Source organism: Cryphonectria parasitica, assembly GCF_011745365.1.
Source record: "Cryphonectria parasitica EP155 unplaced genomic scaffold M406scaffold_8, whole genome shotgun sequence".
Taxonomy (NCBI): Eukaryota; Fungi; Ascomycota; class Sordariomycetes; order Diaporthales; family Cryphonectriaceae; genus Cryphonectria; species Cryphonectria parasitica.
In genome coordinates, this window is record NW_024468916.1 from 1,184,283 (window position 1) to 1,197,163 (window position 12,881).

The window sequence follows — 12,881 nt, forward strand, 5'->3', positions numbered from 1 at the left end:
CCGAGGGTTTCTGTTTCTCGAGGTCTGGCACGTTGTTTGCGTGAGGGTCTCCTTGAGTCATCTTAGTGGTCGTGAGGTTCCCCGAAGATGTGGAAGGATGGTTGGATGGACATGTAGTGGCACTGCCCCCTTCGGTAAACGATATTTCTTTTTTCGTCTGCTCCATGTTGACCAACATATGTCGTTGTCTCTTGACTGATGCTCAGTAAACCTTTTATTTGTGTCGTTTGTTGGTCTGATTTATACATCTTCTCCAAAAAAAACAAAAAAAAAAAAATCGACGTCAGAGGGGCCTCTTATGAACTCCTTTGCAAGGTCTTAGTAACAAATGGTAGCCAAGAGTTGCAACGGAACCCTATTCATAAACCAAACGAAAGTGTGAACTGCATGACTGGCGGAGAGCAAAAGGATGTCCTATGGGGACTGCAAAGTTGCCCAAACAGCACGTATCCACAGTCTCTTGTAAGTGGACTCAAAAGGGTATAGTGTCGGCCGACGGGCAGCTATGTAACATAGACTGCGTAGTACTATAAACATGGTCCAAACAGAGAGTAGCAGCCTAACTGAAGGAAGTTAAAGCGTCGGCCGACGTGAGCTCTGTCTCAGCCTTTTGCTGTGGTGAGGGTGAGCAAACCGTCACAGCTGGCTGCAGCATTGGGGCCTATCACACGGCAAAAAAGCTTCGAGACCCATCCCACTGTAGCTTTTCTTCTCTTCTCCCGCCCCTCTCCCCTTTCCAATATTCTTCCTCCCTTTCGAACATGAGGGGATTCTCCACCGCAATCAAGCCCTCCAAGAATGGAATAGTGTCGGCCGACGACATGTCAGACTACCCAACGTCACCACGCCCACCCCGTCATATGGCATGGTGAGTGAGGCCCTCAAGCTCGTATGACTACGACGACTGAATACTGTGTGCACAGAACTATCTCTCTACTCTGGGCGGGCTTGATCAGCCTCACACTGTGATTCTGCGAGCCAGGAAGCAGAATGGCATCAGGCACCGAACGTGCTACTCGGGTGTGCGGCACCTGCAAGGCCCGCAAGAAAGCCTGCGATAAACTACTTCCTCAATGCAGCTCTTGTTCGAGGAAAGGTATCAGCTGCAGCTATGACTACGAATCTCCAGCAGGGGCCAACGCATCTCTCTCGTCGTCCAGCAGCAGCGGCCAACCGTCGGCTTCTCCGCTCATTTCAGGGCTATGGCCTGGGATGTCGACCGTGGGCCATGGTCTGCAGTTAGTCGTCGATCCTTCAAGGCCTGAGATGCTGAACAGTGCCTTGGACAACTTGGTTGGTCATGCCTTGCGGTCCCAGAGTCTCGCCCTACCGGGGCTGTGTAATCGCTACTTCTCAACTTTCCACAAGGCCATCCCCATTATCTCCCCGTCGTTGCAGCAAGACATCGAGGAAGAAACCGGGGATAGCCTGCCACCAGCGGCAACATCCGTCCTAGTACTCGCTATGTGTCTCATCCTCTTTCGTCCCTCTTCTGCAGGGTCGAACGATTCTGCTCGAGAGCACAGCATCACTCCAGATGCACTCTACGTCGCCGTCAAGACAGCCTTTGCGCACGTACAAGCCTTCGTACCCGCCAGTACTCGTCTCGTCCAGGCCGGCCTGTTGCTTTCCATATTTGAGTGTCAGTCTGACCGTGTCCAAGAAGCTTATCTGTCGATAGGCACAGTGGTACGGATGAGCCATGTCCTGGGTCTTGATAGTGATGTGAAAGTCCTCGCGAAACCCTGCCAGAAGGACTTGGAGGAATGGAACGTGTGGTGGGGCGTCGTGATCATGGAAAGGTAGTTGCTCTCTCTTGCTTGGTTCAGAATGTCTGAGCCGTTAGGACACACTTGCAGACTGACCTGCCGACTGTTTCCAGGCTCATTTCTTTTGCAGCAACGGATGGAATCCGTCTTCCCGAGTCGCGTTACCCTCCACGATCCGCACCATTGCCACTTGACCTCGTGTCATGCCAGGCTGCCATGGCCGAAACCTCTGGTATCTTAAACCAAGACGTCGTGCAACCAAGACCGCTCCCCGCCGTTGTGAGCAAGTTTGGACGACAAGCCCAGGCCACGTCTTTCTTGGATTATATCCAGGGGACTGTCGCGCTGCCCGTGGCTATAGAAACCAAGATTGTAGAGCTGAAGCAGGTTGACCAAGAGCTTCAGGCATTCTTATCCACAACCTTGAGTGAAAGTACAGATCGACCAGGTTATGGAAACGGATCGCATTGCGGAGCTATCGCGATCACCATCCAGTATGAGTCCTTCCATCCCCAGAGAAGACTGATGGGATTTCTGTCGTCCTGGGATGCATCCTCCCTTTTCTGACGAAATGTGTTTTCTGATTCAAACTCGGATTAGATCCCTCTTCATGCTACATAACCACATCCTCGCGTTACCGTTGCCAGCGTCGATGGCCCACGCTCAAGAAGAGCTCAGAGACACTTCCAACGCCGCGCTTGAAACTATCGCCAAGATCACGGCTGATGCAGCGAGGCATCACGTGGATAATCTGAGCAAGGAAGACATTGACGCACTTCCGTCTTGCTGTCATCGTAATTTTGACGCAGCGAAACACCATATGATCAATGGACACCATCATAATATCACATCAGACCTCAAATCAATCAAAGACATGGAGAGTATATTGTCCAGAAGATGGAAACCTGGAGTCAGGTTGAATTCTGAATCTCAGGAACACTAGGCTGGGCAAGGAAGGGATATTGCACTTCGGATGTGTTGATTATTGGAATCCAGCAGCGCGCTCGCCATCGTTTAGATGACCGGCACACATATATAGATTCGGTAGAAAAAAGGGAAAAAGGAAGAATAAAGAAGATAACAAAACCATCCAGATTGCAATAAAGAGTAATCATTATATCTTTAGGCTGCTGATAAGTCTTGTAACACAAGAGGCAAAATCAATGTCTACAAGTCTGTCTTTCAAGAGGGTGGTGGGCCATTGGGGCCCTGTGTGGGAACACAGTCATGCAATACTTCACACTGTATTTGTGATGACCCCTCATTGGCTCCAGTCCCTCAGCTACCCCGCCCCTCCGCTTCCGTCTAGAACGCTGCTCCCAGAAAAATCTCGGCCTCGAGTTCTTCCTCTTCCGTTGCCTTCGGAATCAGCAACATCAATTGTTCCATGCTGCGCGTCTTAGAGCTCAGAGCGCGTCAAGGTATGTCTCCTTTCTCACTCAACCCCATCATTCCCTTGTTCTCATCACAGCAACAAGTCCTTATCTCTTTGGCCCGATTTGGTGTCCTGTAATGTCTAATGCAATGGCATGATGTTTCCTTGTTTGCGCATGCCTGTTCACAGCGTGTTTCCATAGCTTTTTACAGCTTTCAATTCATACTGTTGTCATCCTCATGCATTTGTCAACATGTGCACTAACTACTCAAGAAGGCAATGTTGTCACACCTTGCAGCCAAGTGCGATTAGACTACAAACACAAACCCAGCATTTCAACAGTCTGCCAGCCAGCATCTTATCGCCTTGACTTAATCTTGCTACTCTTGGGCCAGTGCAAGCATAAGCTATGGACGGGCTAAGGATATAATAACACCCTGACGCGACCCTTCACACACCAGCCTTGGTTTGTTGGCAACAAACGACATCAACAACGCTACAGGCCCTTTTCCTACTTCCAGTTCCACTACCCTTTTGACCTCAACTGCCTCAGAACATCGATGACCATGGACAAAGACCAAGTGGCGACGAAGCTGGAGGCTGTTATGGAGGACATTTCTGGAGCTGATGCACAGCCCCAAGAGCCGCAACCACAATACCATTCCCTTCCCACCGTCGCGGAGACACATGATGCCTTCTTTCCAGGAGACCGTGATGTCGAAGCAGCCCAGCAGGAACCTGATCCACCAACGCCACCACAGCGCGCACGGCCAGACGTAGCCGCTGAAGATCTACAACTGGGCAGCCATGGCGACGACCAAATCCAGCAGCTGCAGCTTGCAGCGCAGATGTCGCAAGCCCTGCAAGGGGTGGTCGGTAATTCTGCTGTCACTGAGGACAACAGCTATCAGTCTCAGCGAGCAGTTGATCTCGAGGAGAGCCTGCATCAGCTGCGGGCTGAACAGTCAGACTCAGAGATGCACAGTCGGGAACACAGTCTTTCTGAAAGCCACATCTTGCCGCCTGATGTCTCTGCGGAGAATATGCAGTCGACTGTACAGCAGGAGCTCCAGCAGACCCTGCAGCAAGCCATACAACATGCCGAGTCGAGACAAGATTCTGAATCTCACCACACGGCCCAGTCACCGTTCCCACCGCATGCCCATGCCCAAGCCCAATACCTGGAGACCCCGCAACCACCTACCCTCGCTCCAGCTATACCCGCCAGCGGAACACAGTCGCAGTACACACTTGCTGATGTGACGCCGCCTCGGAAACGGTCCAAAGTTAGTCGAGCCTGTGACGAGTGCCGCAGGAAGAAGGTCAAGTGTGATAGTATGACCGAGAACGGCGACGAGGCCTGTTCCAACTGCCGTCGTTCGAACGTCCGATGCATGTTCAGTCGTGTGCCTCAGAAGAGGGGTCCTAGCAAAGGGTATATCAAGGAACTCGCCGACCGCATCAACTCTATTGAAGGCAAACTTGGGGGCCAGACCGCGGCAGAGGCCCTGGCTGGAGAACTGGTGGCCAGAGGGAGCATCGGGGAGACTTATTCTGCTTTTGCGCAGCTGGAGGACTCTCGCAAGCGGCCACTTTCTCAAATTTCTGGCGGTAATATCCCAACCCCGACGCCAAATCGACCTGTCATTCCACAGCAGACATCGTACTCAGCCAGTGGACTTGCTCTCAAGCCTATCCTGCCGCGAACAAGCATTGGTACCCCTCAGAGTCGATCTCTTGATGTCGATGGCACGACGCTCCACCGACAGGTCCCTCAGCCCGCTCCTGTGGCTCCGGGCATTGAGGAGAACGTCTATACCTCGTGAGTGCACTGCTTGTTAGGGGTTTAATTTTTTATCTTCATGAGACAGACACTAACCGCACACGATAGATACTTTTACATTGTTCACCATGTGCTGCCGTTTCTTCCCGGTTCAAGAGAGGCTATGGCTTCACGGCTTACGCTCTGCAGTACCACGCTGCAGAATGCCTTCATCGAGGCGCTCAACTCCACAATGGGGTCTTTCGAGGCTGTTCAGAATGTTCATGGCCGTCTCGTCACGGCCAATCGCCTTCTTGCGGAATTCGACGCTGAGGGTGGCAAGCACGCACAGGTCTCAGACCTTGTCTATCTACAATGCCTCATCCTCATGATCATCAACGTTGACAATCTCGGCATCTCGTCTCTGTCCCGAGAGCACGAAGGGCCTGCCAAGGTCTCGCTACTCGGTCGAGCTGCTGGTCTGGCATACGCCATGGGTATACCACAAGAGGCGATGACCCTGTGCACCACGGCGGGCGATGAACCAGACGAGTGCATCCGAGCTCGTGCTTGGTGGACCCTTGTTGTGCTGGACCGATGGAATGCCATATCGACAGCGACGCCTCTGGTCATCTCGAGCGACACAGTGGTTCTGCCACACAACCTCAGGCCGATCCTTGGGGAGGTCAACTACCGTTTCAGTTGTAAGTTCACTACTACATCGTCATCACACTCAAGTCCTATGCTCTGACGCTGTCTTTGTTCTTCTCTCTCTCTCTTTCTTTTCTAGTGCTCGCATATATCATCGGACATTGGTCGCCCGCCTCGATAACTGCCCCTCTGCATTCGACACCAGGCTCGGGCACCGTGGCTTCAGCTACTTTCCACCTGAACATGGAGATGTGGCGTGCTCACTTTCCTGGTGACATCTCACCTCATCTGGAGCCCGTCCTCCACCTCTCCTACTGGCACTGCCGACTGCTCGCCTTCTTGTTCATGCCTTCAGCCCTGATTACAGACGTTACCTGGGCCGTTAGAGAATCAGTCCGCCTCCTCACTTCGCACGCCCAGATGATCAGCCCACTGAACCACCACTTCACATCGTTGACTACGCTCTGCTTAATCGAAATGACCAAGAACGAGAGGTCACGCGAAGAGGCAACCCAGCTCCTCAGGAATCTTCTCGACGCCAACATTTCCCCTTCGACATGGGACGACTCGATCCGCGCCAGGATCCGCGCTACCCTCTCCCCGTCCACAAGCTCTGCCGCCGCTACTGAGTCTACGGCGAGCCAAAACCTTCAACAGCTTGCAGATCTCGCAACCGCCGCCGACATCCCGGGAGCCACTACCAATAACAACGACAACAACAACACAGCTGCTATCTCCGACCTTGCCCCCGACACCCCTGCAGAAAGACCCGAGGATGAGCCCAAATTTCGCACGAGCGACGACTATGAAGACCTTGGTTTCGACCCACGGCCGCTGTTGCGCGCAGGCTATCTCAATGTTATTGCGCAGCCTTCTCACTAGAATGGGCACCCAAAGGAATTGAGGGCCGAGGATCTCAATTGAAAGATCGAACCTGTGTGCGGCCAAGCGGTAATTGCCTATCCACCATTGTGGTGTTTTACTGTTTATTTCCCGCTCGGTCAGGTAATTACGCCTCGTGTGCAGGCTCGGTACCGCACAGACACCTGGTTCTATTCATGGAGGAGCATCTTCTATGCACACATCTAAACTAGAAACTAGGTCTAGCTTGTCATACGATGTACCACCCGTCGACAACACCCGTGTCGCGGATATTTTTCTACCCATTAATTCGATGTCATGCCACCACCAGCACGGCTAGGCACTGTCTTCTCCAAGCGTAACCCTTTCGAGTAAGTTCAGAATAATCCTCTTCTTCATGATTGTCAAGATTCTATGCTCTCGCGTGAGTGAGCTTGACTTTGTAGCGCAGCGTAGCACAACTCGCCTCCACACTAGCTCATATCCCATCTCGTCCCACATATAGAGTGAGCTAGACTCCTCAGCTAGAGGAGCAGGTCAGGACTTTCTTTGTAATTTCGAGATTTTGTCCATGGCCTCACGTAAGGAACATTCGCTGTTTGACCACCTAGAATGTCCAACTCGCGCCCATAAATGATTGTCGTAGAGATCAGTTTCCCGGGTCACCTGGGAGCAGCCAGCTTCATGAATAGCTCTTGATGAATTTTCCCCAGCCTCTTATCCACGATCTCAGATGCCAGCCACAAGTCTCCAGCTTCCTCCCATCTATCGATTCATTCCCACCACACAAAAGCGCCAACACACCACCGTGTCCACAACAAGGAAAACACGACGAAGCCTCGGATTGATAGTCCGGGGGTGGCTCCACCCCTGAACACTCCACCTCCATTCAAGCCAACAACCCAAAAGAGAACAGGAGGAAAGAAAAAAGAAAGAAAAAACCCCCCAAACCTCGGAAGATGTCCAGTTCTCAAGACCCACACAAGAAAACCCACACCTAGTAGAGCACGACAGGGCAAGAATGAAGGCAGCAGGGAGCCCGCGTGACCGACACTGGACGCCAAGAGAGATCACGATCGTCTTCTTTCCCCGGGAACCTGGATTGCAGCCCACCCACTGGCCCCCCCTCCCCTTCCCTCTCTCTCTCTCTCTCTCTCCAGAATGACGCCCAATGGAGAGACCAAGACCACACAAACCACATACTACGTACTCTTTCTCTCTCTATCTCTCCCTCTCTCCACCTCGCCTCTTCCCAAGCCAGCTGACTGACTGACAGTGTGCCCCCCTTTCTCTTCCTCCCTCTCCTTCCCTCCTCTTCCCCCTTCCCATCCAAAAGGAATACGTAACCCCCACGCGCGCTCTTAGTGGGGGGGAAGGGGGGATCCAGCCCCAGCGGGTACCGGTGTCGTGATCCCCCCTCTTCCTCCTTCTCCCCCACCCCCAAGCCAAAACGTCGTCATCGCGACCTGGCGAGGACGAAGGTGGAGGAGGCCTACAGATTGAGAGAGGGGGAGACAGCAGGAAAGTACCATGCAGACCTGTTGCCTCGTGTCGTTCGATTGAAAGAGGAAAGCGAGCGCTCGAGGAAAAGCGGGCTCCTTGTCGAGTCAGTCCCTGAAGAGAAAGATGGGGGGGAGGGGGGCCCTCCTGTTGTTGGCGGCTCTGACAGCTTGCACGTACTGTGTAGTAGGAGCAGTACTACTTTGATCGAAATGACACTACGGTACGGTACCACATGCCATGTAGGCTGTAGCACAGCAGACTCGTGGGCTGCAGGTACGAATCAAGGCCCTGCATGCATTTCTAGTTGCCTGCATGATACGTAGGAACCGGCTACACGGTACGCACACTCTGAAGGCAGATACTCAAATGAGTGAGGCGGGCGGAAACAACGACACATGACTTAATTTGAATATTTTTATTTTTTGTATCTCGTGTCTGCCAGATATTCCAGCAGACTCAGATTTAGTGTGTACCCAAGAGCTATTGCAGCCACCTATGTGACCTTTCCAGCTCTAGTCTATACCCAAAATTCGTGCCCTCTATTGGTCGTTCATGGAAAAAAACGAATGCGTGCTTCTTTCTGGCCCTCCATTGCCATGCTGCATTGCGCCTAAGAACAAGAAGCGGCAATAATCCCTTCTCTCTTTCAGAAGAAAATGCCATATATGTCGTCAAACATTATACAAGGCAATTGCGGCTGCCTTGAAAAAAGATAGATGGATTTTGTTTGAGATGACACGATAACTTTGACTGCAAAAGTTGCCGCCATTAATTCCGTTTGATTCAGATGTTGTCCTGATTCCAGATGGTCTGGGGGAAAGTCATCCGCTTTTTCTGCCCCACGGCTGTGACTTGAGCGTCCCACCAAACTGTGGGAAGCCGATCCTCAACAACAAAGATTGAGCCCCAGACCAGTTCTGGTTTCCTCCTCATAAGCATAGGCCCTTAGTTTGCACACTATGCGGTGCTCCAGAAATTGGGAACGCTGGCGTCTGGCACGAGAAGGGGGTTCGTGTAGTCCAGATCACCCTCGCGCATCTGCCAGAAGATAGGATCGTCCTGAACGAAACCAGACATCTCCTGCGTGGTGATGGTAGCAGCGATAGAGGGGTCCTCGTTGATGAGTGGGACAGCTGAGTCGTAGTATTTCTCTCCGTCTAATTCCTTGTTGATTTTGTTGAAGTCGAAATCACTGCTGCTCAGGCCCACAGAGCCAGCGAGATTCTCCTGGGACGGCCTAAAGCTGAAACCCGAGCTCGACGTGTTGGTGCGGCTGAAGGTCCCCATAGGATCGTAATCGTCGGCAGCCGAGGGAACCAGGTCCTCGACTTCCGAGACATCACCAGATGTCATTGTAGAGGGCTGATCAAAGCCGCCAAAGCTCGGGGCCTGGCTGTAACTCGAGGGAGCAAAGCTGCCAACATCCTTGGAGTCGAAGCCGAGGCCGTACTGACCCCAATCGACAGATGCAGCACTCAGTCCCGCACTGACAATTGGAGGTTCCAGATCATCCATATTTCCAAACATGTCGAAACCGCTGCTCGTGAATGAGGGCCAACCCTGGACAGAAGACAGATCCAGTGGAGGGAGGGATGTGCTCGACTGTGCGACAGAGGATCCGGTCATTAATGGCGAGGCAGTCTCGGATTTCGTCAGGCGCTGGTCCTGGGCTTGTGGCATGCTTCCGGTCTCGGCGCTCGACGGGCTGTTAGCCAGGTCCTCCATCGAGCGATTGCAGCCGCTGTCAGCACCCTGGGCCGAGTGGCCGCGGGTAAGTTGGTACGGGCCAGACGTCTGATGGGGCTTCGCATGCTTGTAGGTGGGCTTGTGGTGACCATTCTCATCGAACTGCAACATTCCATCCGAGTTCTGCGTGCTCGCGCGTGACCGACGATTCCTCACAATCTTGGAGGATGGTTTTGTGCTGGAGCTCGATGTCGTCTCCTGGTCGGAATCGGACTCGGGAACGGTGTCGAGATGAGGCTGCTCCTTCTTGTGCGAACAGGTGCACCGTCCTCCATGGTTGCAACAGCAGCTATCCCGGTGACCCTCGAGGGTTGGCTGCAGGTGCACACACTTGCTCGTCTTCTCGCCACAGTCGCACTTGACGTGGGCCGACTTCGAGCGGCGCTGGGATCGGCAGTGTTGACATTGTGAGACTGGTCGGCCTTTCTTGTTGATGTGCTGCAAAGGACGGTCTGGGAAAGGAGAAATTCAAGCCGTGTCAGCAAAAAAAGAGCAAGAGACCCTGTATGTATACAGACTTCCTAATCTGGATGCATGCATGCGAGAAGGAACAAAATGACGGAATCGCACTGCGGCTGCAGGAGCGGCTGCAGAACAGACGACAGGGGTATTTGCGCGATTATTGCTCACCTGCATGAGTACAGTTGCTGACCCTGTGTCCTCTCACGCAGGATTCACAAGCCCACTTCTCGCCGTCTATTATCATGTTGGACGGTGCGTGTGATTGCAACTGCTCGGATGTGTCAAGAGGCGTATGAAGGAGGGATGAGGGTTCGTCAACGAGCGCCGCAGAGGTCGCGATTCGGCCGGACGACGAGAGTGGCACGCGCGGGTACTGATGTACTGATGTAGATGTAGTGGGGCCCCTGACCGGTATCTGCAAGGACCGTGGATCACGAGATGACGATGGGAATCCGCCGAGGTATCCAGGGGGACGGACCAGTCTCGGAAACTGGGTGTGGTGGATCGAAGGTGGTTTTGTCGAGTTACCAAAGACTCGATGATAGCGAGGTGGAAACCGAAAAGGGATAAACAAAAAGATTCAAGTAGAAGAGAAGAAAGGAAAAGAACTAAGAAAACATTTGACTGGGTATCTGGCTCCAAGGACGAAAAGAGGTTTGTTTTCCAGTTACCAAGACTCCAGAGGATGCAAACGCCTGTAGATAGATAGAGATAAAGAGGGAGAAAACAAAAAAGGTACAGCCAAGAAATAATTGAGTGGAGATTGGTCTTTGCGTTGTTGTGTTGTGTTTGGTCTTAGCCGTTGTGTTTCACTTCAGGCGTTGAAGAACTCTTGGAGAAAGCAGAAAGGCTGTTGACGATGCTACTTCAAGATCGGCGGCCGATCCTGGTGTGTCGGGAAATTCTCAATCAGCCCCAGTTGGCAGTGTGGTCTCCTGCACTGAATCCCAGCACGTGTTATAAGTACGGGTGGCGGTGGTGATGATGGGTTGCGAAGCGCATCGAGGACAATTGGAAAGGTGTTGTGCTTGTTTGAAAGGTAGGAATTTCCAACAGCAGCAGGGGCAGCCAACAGGCTGAGGTGTGGGTTGGATTTTTTTTATTATTGGCTGCAATTGATGTTCAGCTTGTCGACGTCGATGCCGATGTCAAAAAGCCAAAATATCGGTGGGCAGGACAGGGGCCAGACTGGGGCGAGTTCTGACGGCCTTGACTCGATGTGACCTTGGTGGTAGGTAGAGTAGCTCCGCTTTTCGGCCCGAAGTGGTAGGTGGATGCGGCGCGAGTGAATGGCGAGACGATGCGAATCGATGCGAATCGCGAAGAGGAGAGGTACCAGTTCTCAGGTTGTGTGTGTGGGAGTGTATAAGCGTGTGTGCGCAGGTGGGGGTGTTTTTCTTCTGTGTGTGGGAGAGGACAAGAGAGTTGCCGGGGTGCCTGACGTTTAACTTGTCGCAGGGTCGCTGGATGCAGGTGCAGGGTTCATCGAGGTTCGAGGATCTGCGTATCCTGTTCGAGTATTGCCGTGGGGGGAGGGGGGGGCCTGGCTTGTCCTCGGGACAGACTCGAGAAACCCTGGCTGTGTGCGCTTGGTTTTCCTTGGCGATGGTGAAGACTGTTGTATCCCAAAAGATTTTCTCGCTGCAGTTTCAAATTTTTTCTTCGGCCGAGGGACGGCAGAGCGCTGTCGACAGGCTGGTGGAAGGGTAGGATAGCGTCGGGTGAATAGTCCAGGTGGGATAGTAGTAGCAGTCTGAGAACGTGGAATATAAGCCACCAGTAGGCTGTTTTCGGCAGAGGGAAAAGTCTTTGGCTTGAAGCGACGGTTCCAGGGGAGTGGGATTGGGGTTTGTAAGTAGAGGAGATAGGTAGCGTTATAAGGCTGAGTGAGGTAACGAGATTTGGTAAGGCAGCGCAATGACCGCAAAGAGAACAGGTATAGGTTGAAGAGAGGACCTTCCTTGCAAGACAGCCTTATGAGTTGCCTTTGGAGAGGAGAGAGGTGGATATAACGGGCAGGTACACAGAAAGAGAGATGGTGGTTGGAGGTGAGGGCGGATATGGAAGAGGAGGTCGTGAGTCGAGAGGTGAGGAGGGAAAACCTCTGACGTTGACCTAATGTCAACCAACAAAATGGTCGACTTGCAATGGAGAAAGTTGGTAGGACTGGAAGAAGAAGGCAGAGAGGGAAAAAGGTGAGAACATCGAAAGAGAGCGCGAGGGAAGAGGTGGCGCCGAGGGCGGACCAGAGGGCGTTTTATCGTCACTCGAACCTGGGCAGTCTAGCTTGGAAACACAGGAGCTACCAGCCAGCCAGGTAAGTCTAGGAGTGAGAGACAAGATGGCAAGCAAGTGCAAGCAGCTGCAGCAGTATGAGCTGCACACACACATACACACACACACAGCAGCCGCCGCCGTGGCCCAAACCGTACAATACAGTACGACTAGTGCGTATAGGCTTGGGGTGGGTTGCACCTTCGCCTTCCTGTCTCCTGCCACCACCAGGGGGTGGGAAGCCAAGGTGGGCACTGCAATGGAAAAGGCCCTGCCTGCATTTCCAGGGCAGGGCAGCTACAATCAAGATACCTGTAAAATGTGAGATGGCTCCAGCACGAGACAAGGTACTGCCGAAGACCACATCTCGCAAATGACGGCACGCCCCAAGGCGCTTTTCTAGAAATGGGAGGGAGCGCTGGTGCTTTTTTTTTTCTTCTTCTTCCCTTTCTTTTCTCGTCTTTTCTGTGGCCCCTTC

At 52.8% G+C, this 12,881-nt stretch overlaps 3 protein-coding genes across 3 annotated transcripts; 2 read left to right on the plus strand and 1 right to left on the minus strand.

The window, feature by feature from the left end:
- Positions 1-409: 409 nt before the first annotated feature.
- M406DRAFT_333535 (uncharacterized protein) lies at positions 410-1,806 on the plus strand (the record flags this gene model as incomplete). Its single annotated transcript, XM_040920853.1, has 7 exons — positions 410-462; positions 829-868; positions 924-1,022; positions 1,080-1,096; positions 1,130-1,238; positions 1,318-1,642; positions 1,682-1,806. 7 exons carry the CDS (start codon positions 410-412, stop codon positions 1,804-1,806), a joined length of 768 nt encoding a protein of 255 aa, XP_040772454.1.
- Positions 1,807-3,710: 1,904 nt separating this feature from the next.
- Positions 3,711-6,439, plus strand: M406DRAFT_333536 (uncharacterized protein; the record flags this gene model as incomplete). The annotated part of the gene is made up of 3 exons (XM_040920854.1): positions 3,711-4,966; positions 5,036-5,610; positions 5,697-6,439. 3 exons carry the CDS (start codon positions 3,711-3,713, stop codon positions 6,437-6,439), a joined length of 2,574 nt encoding a protein of 857 aa, XP_040772455.1.
- A 1,879-nt stretch (positions 6,440-8,318) lies between these two features.
- Positions 8,319-10,373, minus strand: M406DRAFT_295096 (uncharacterized protein; the record flags this gene model as incomplete). The annotated part of the gene is made up of 2 exons (XM_040919169.1): positions 8,319-10,119; positions 10,298-10,373. 2 exons carry the CDS (start codon positions 10,371-10,373, stop codon positions 8,879-8,881), a joined length of 1,317 nt encoding a protein of 438 aa, XP_040772456.1. The 3' UTR covers positions 8,319-8,878.
- Between the last annotated feature and the right edge of the window lie 2,508 nt (positions 10,374-12,881).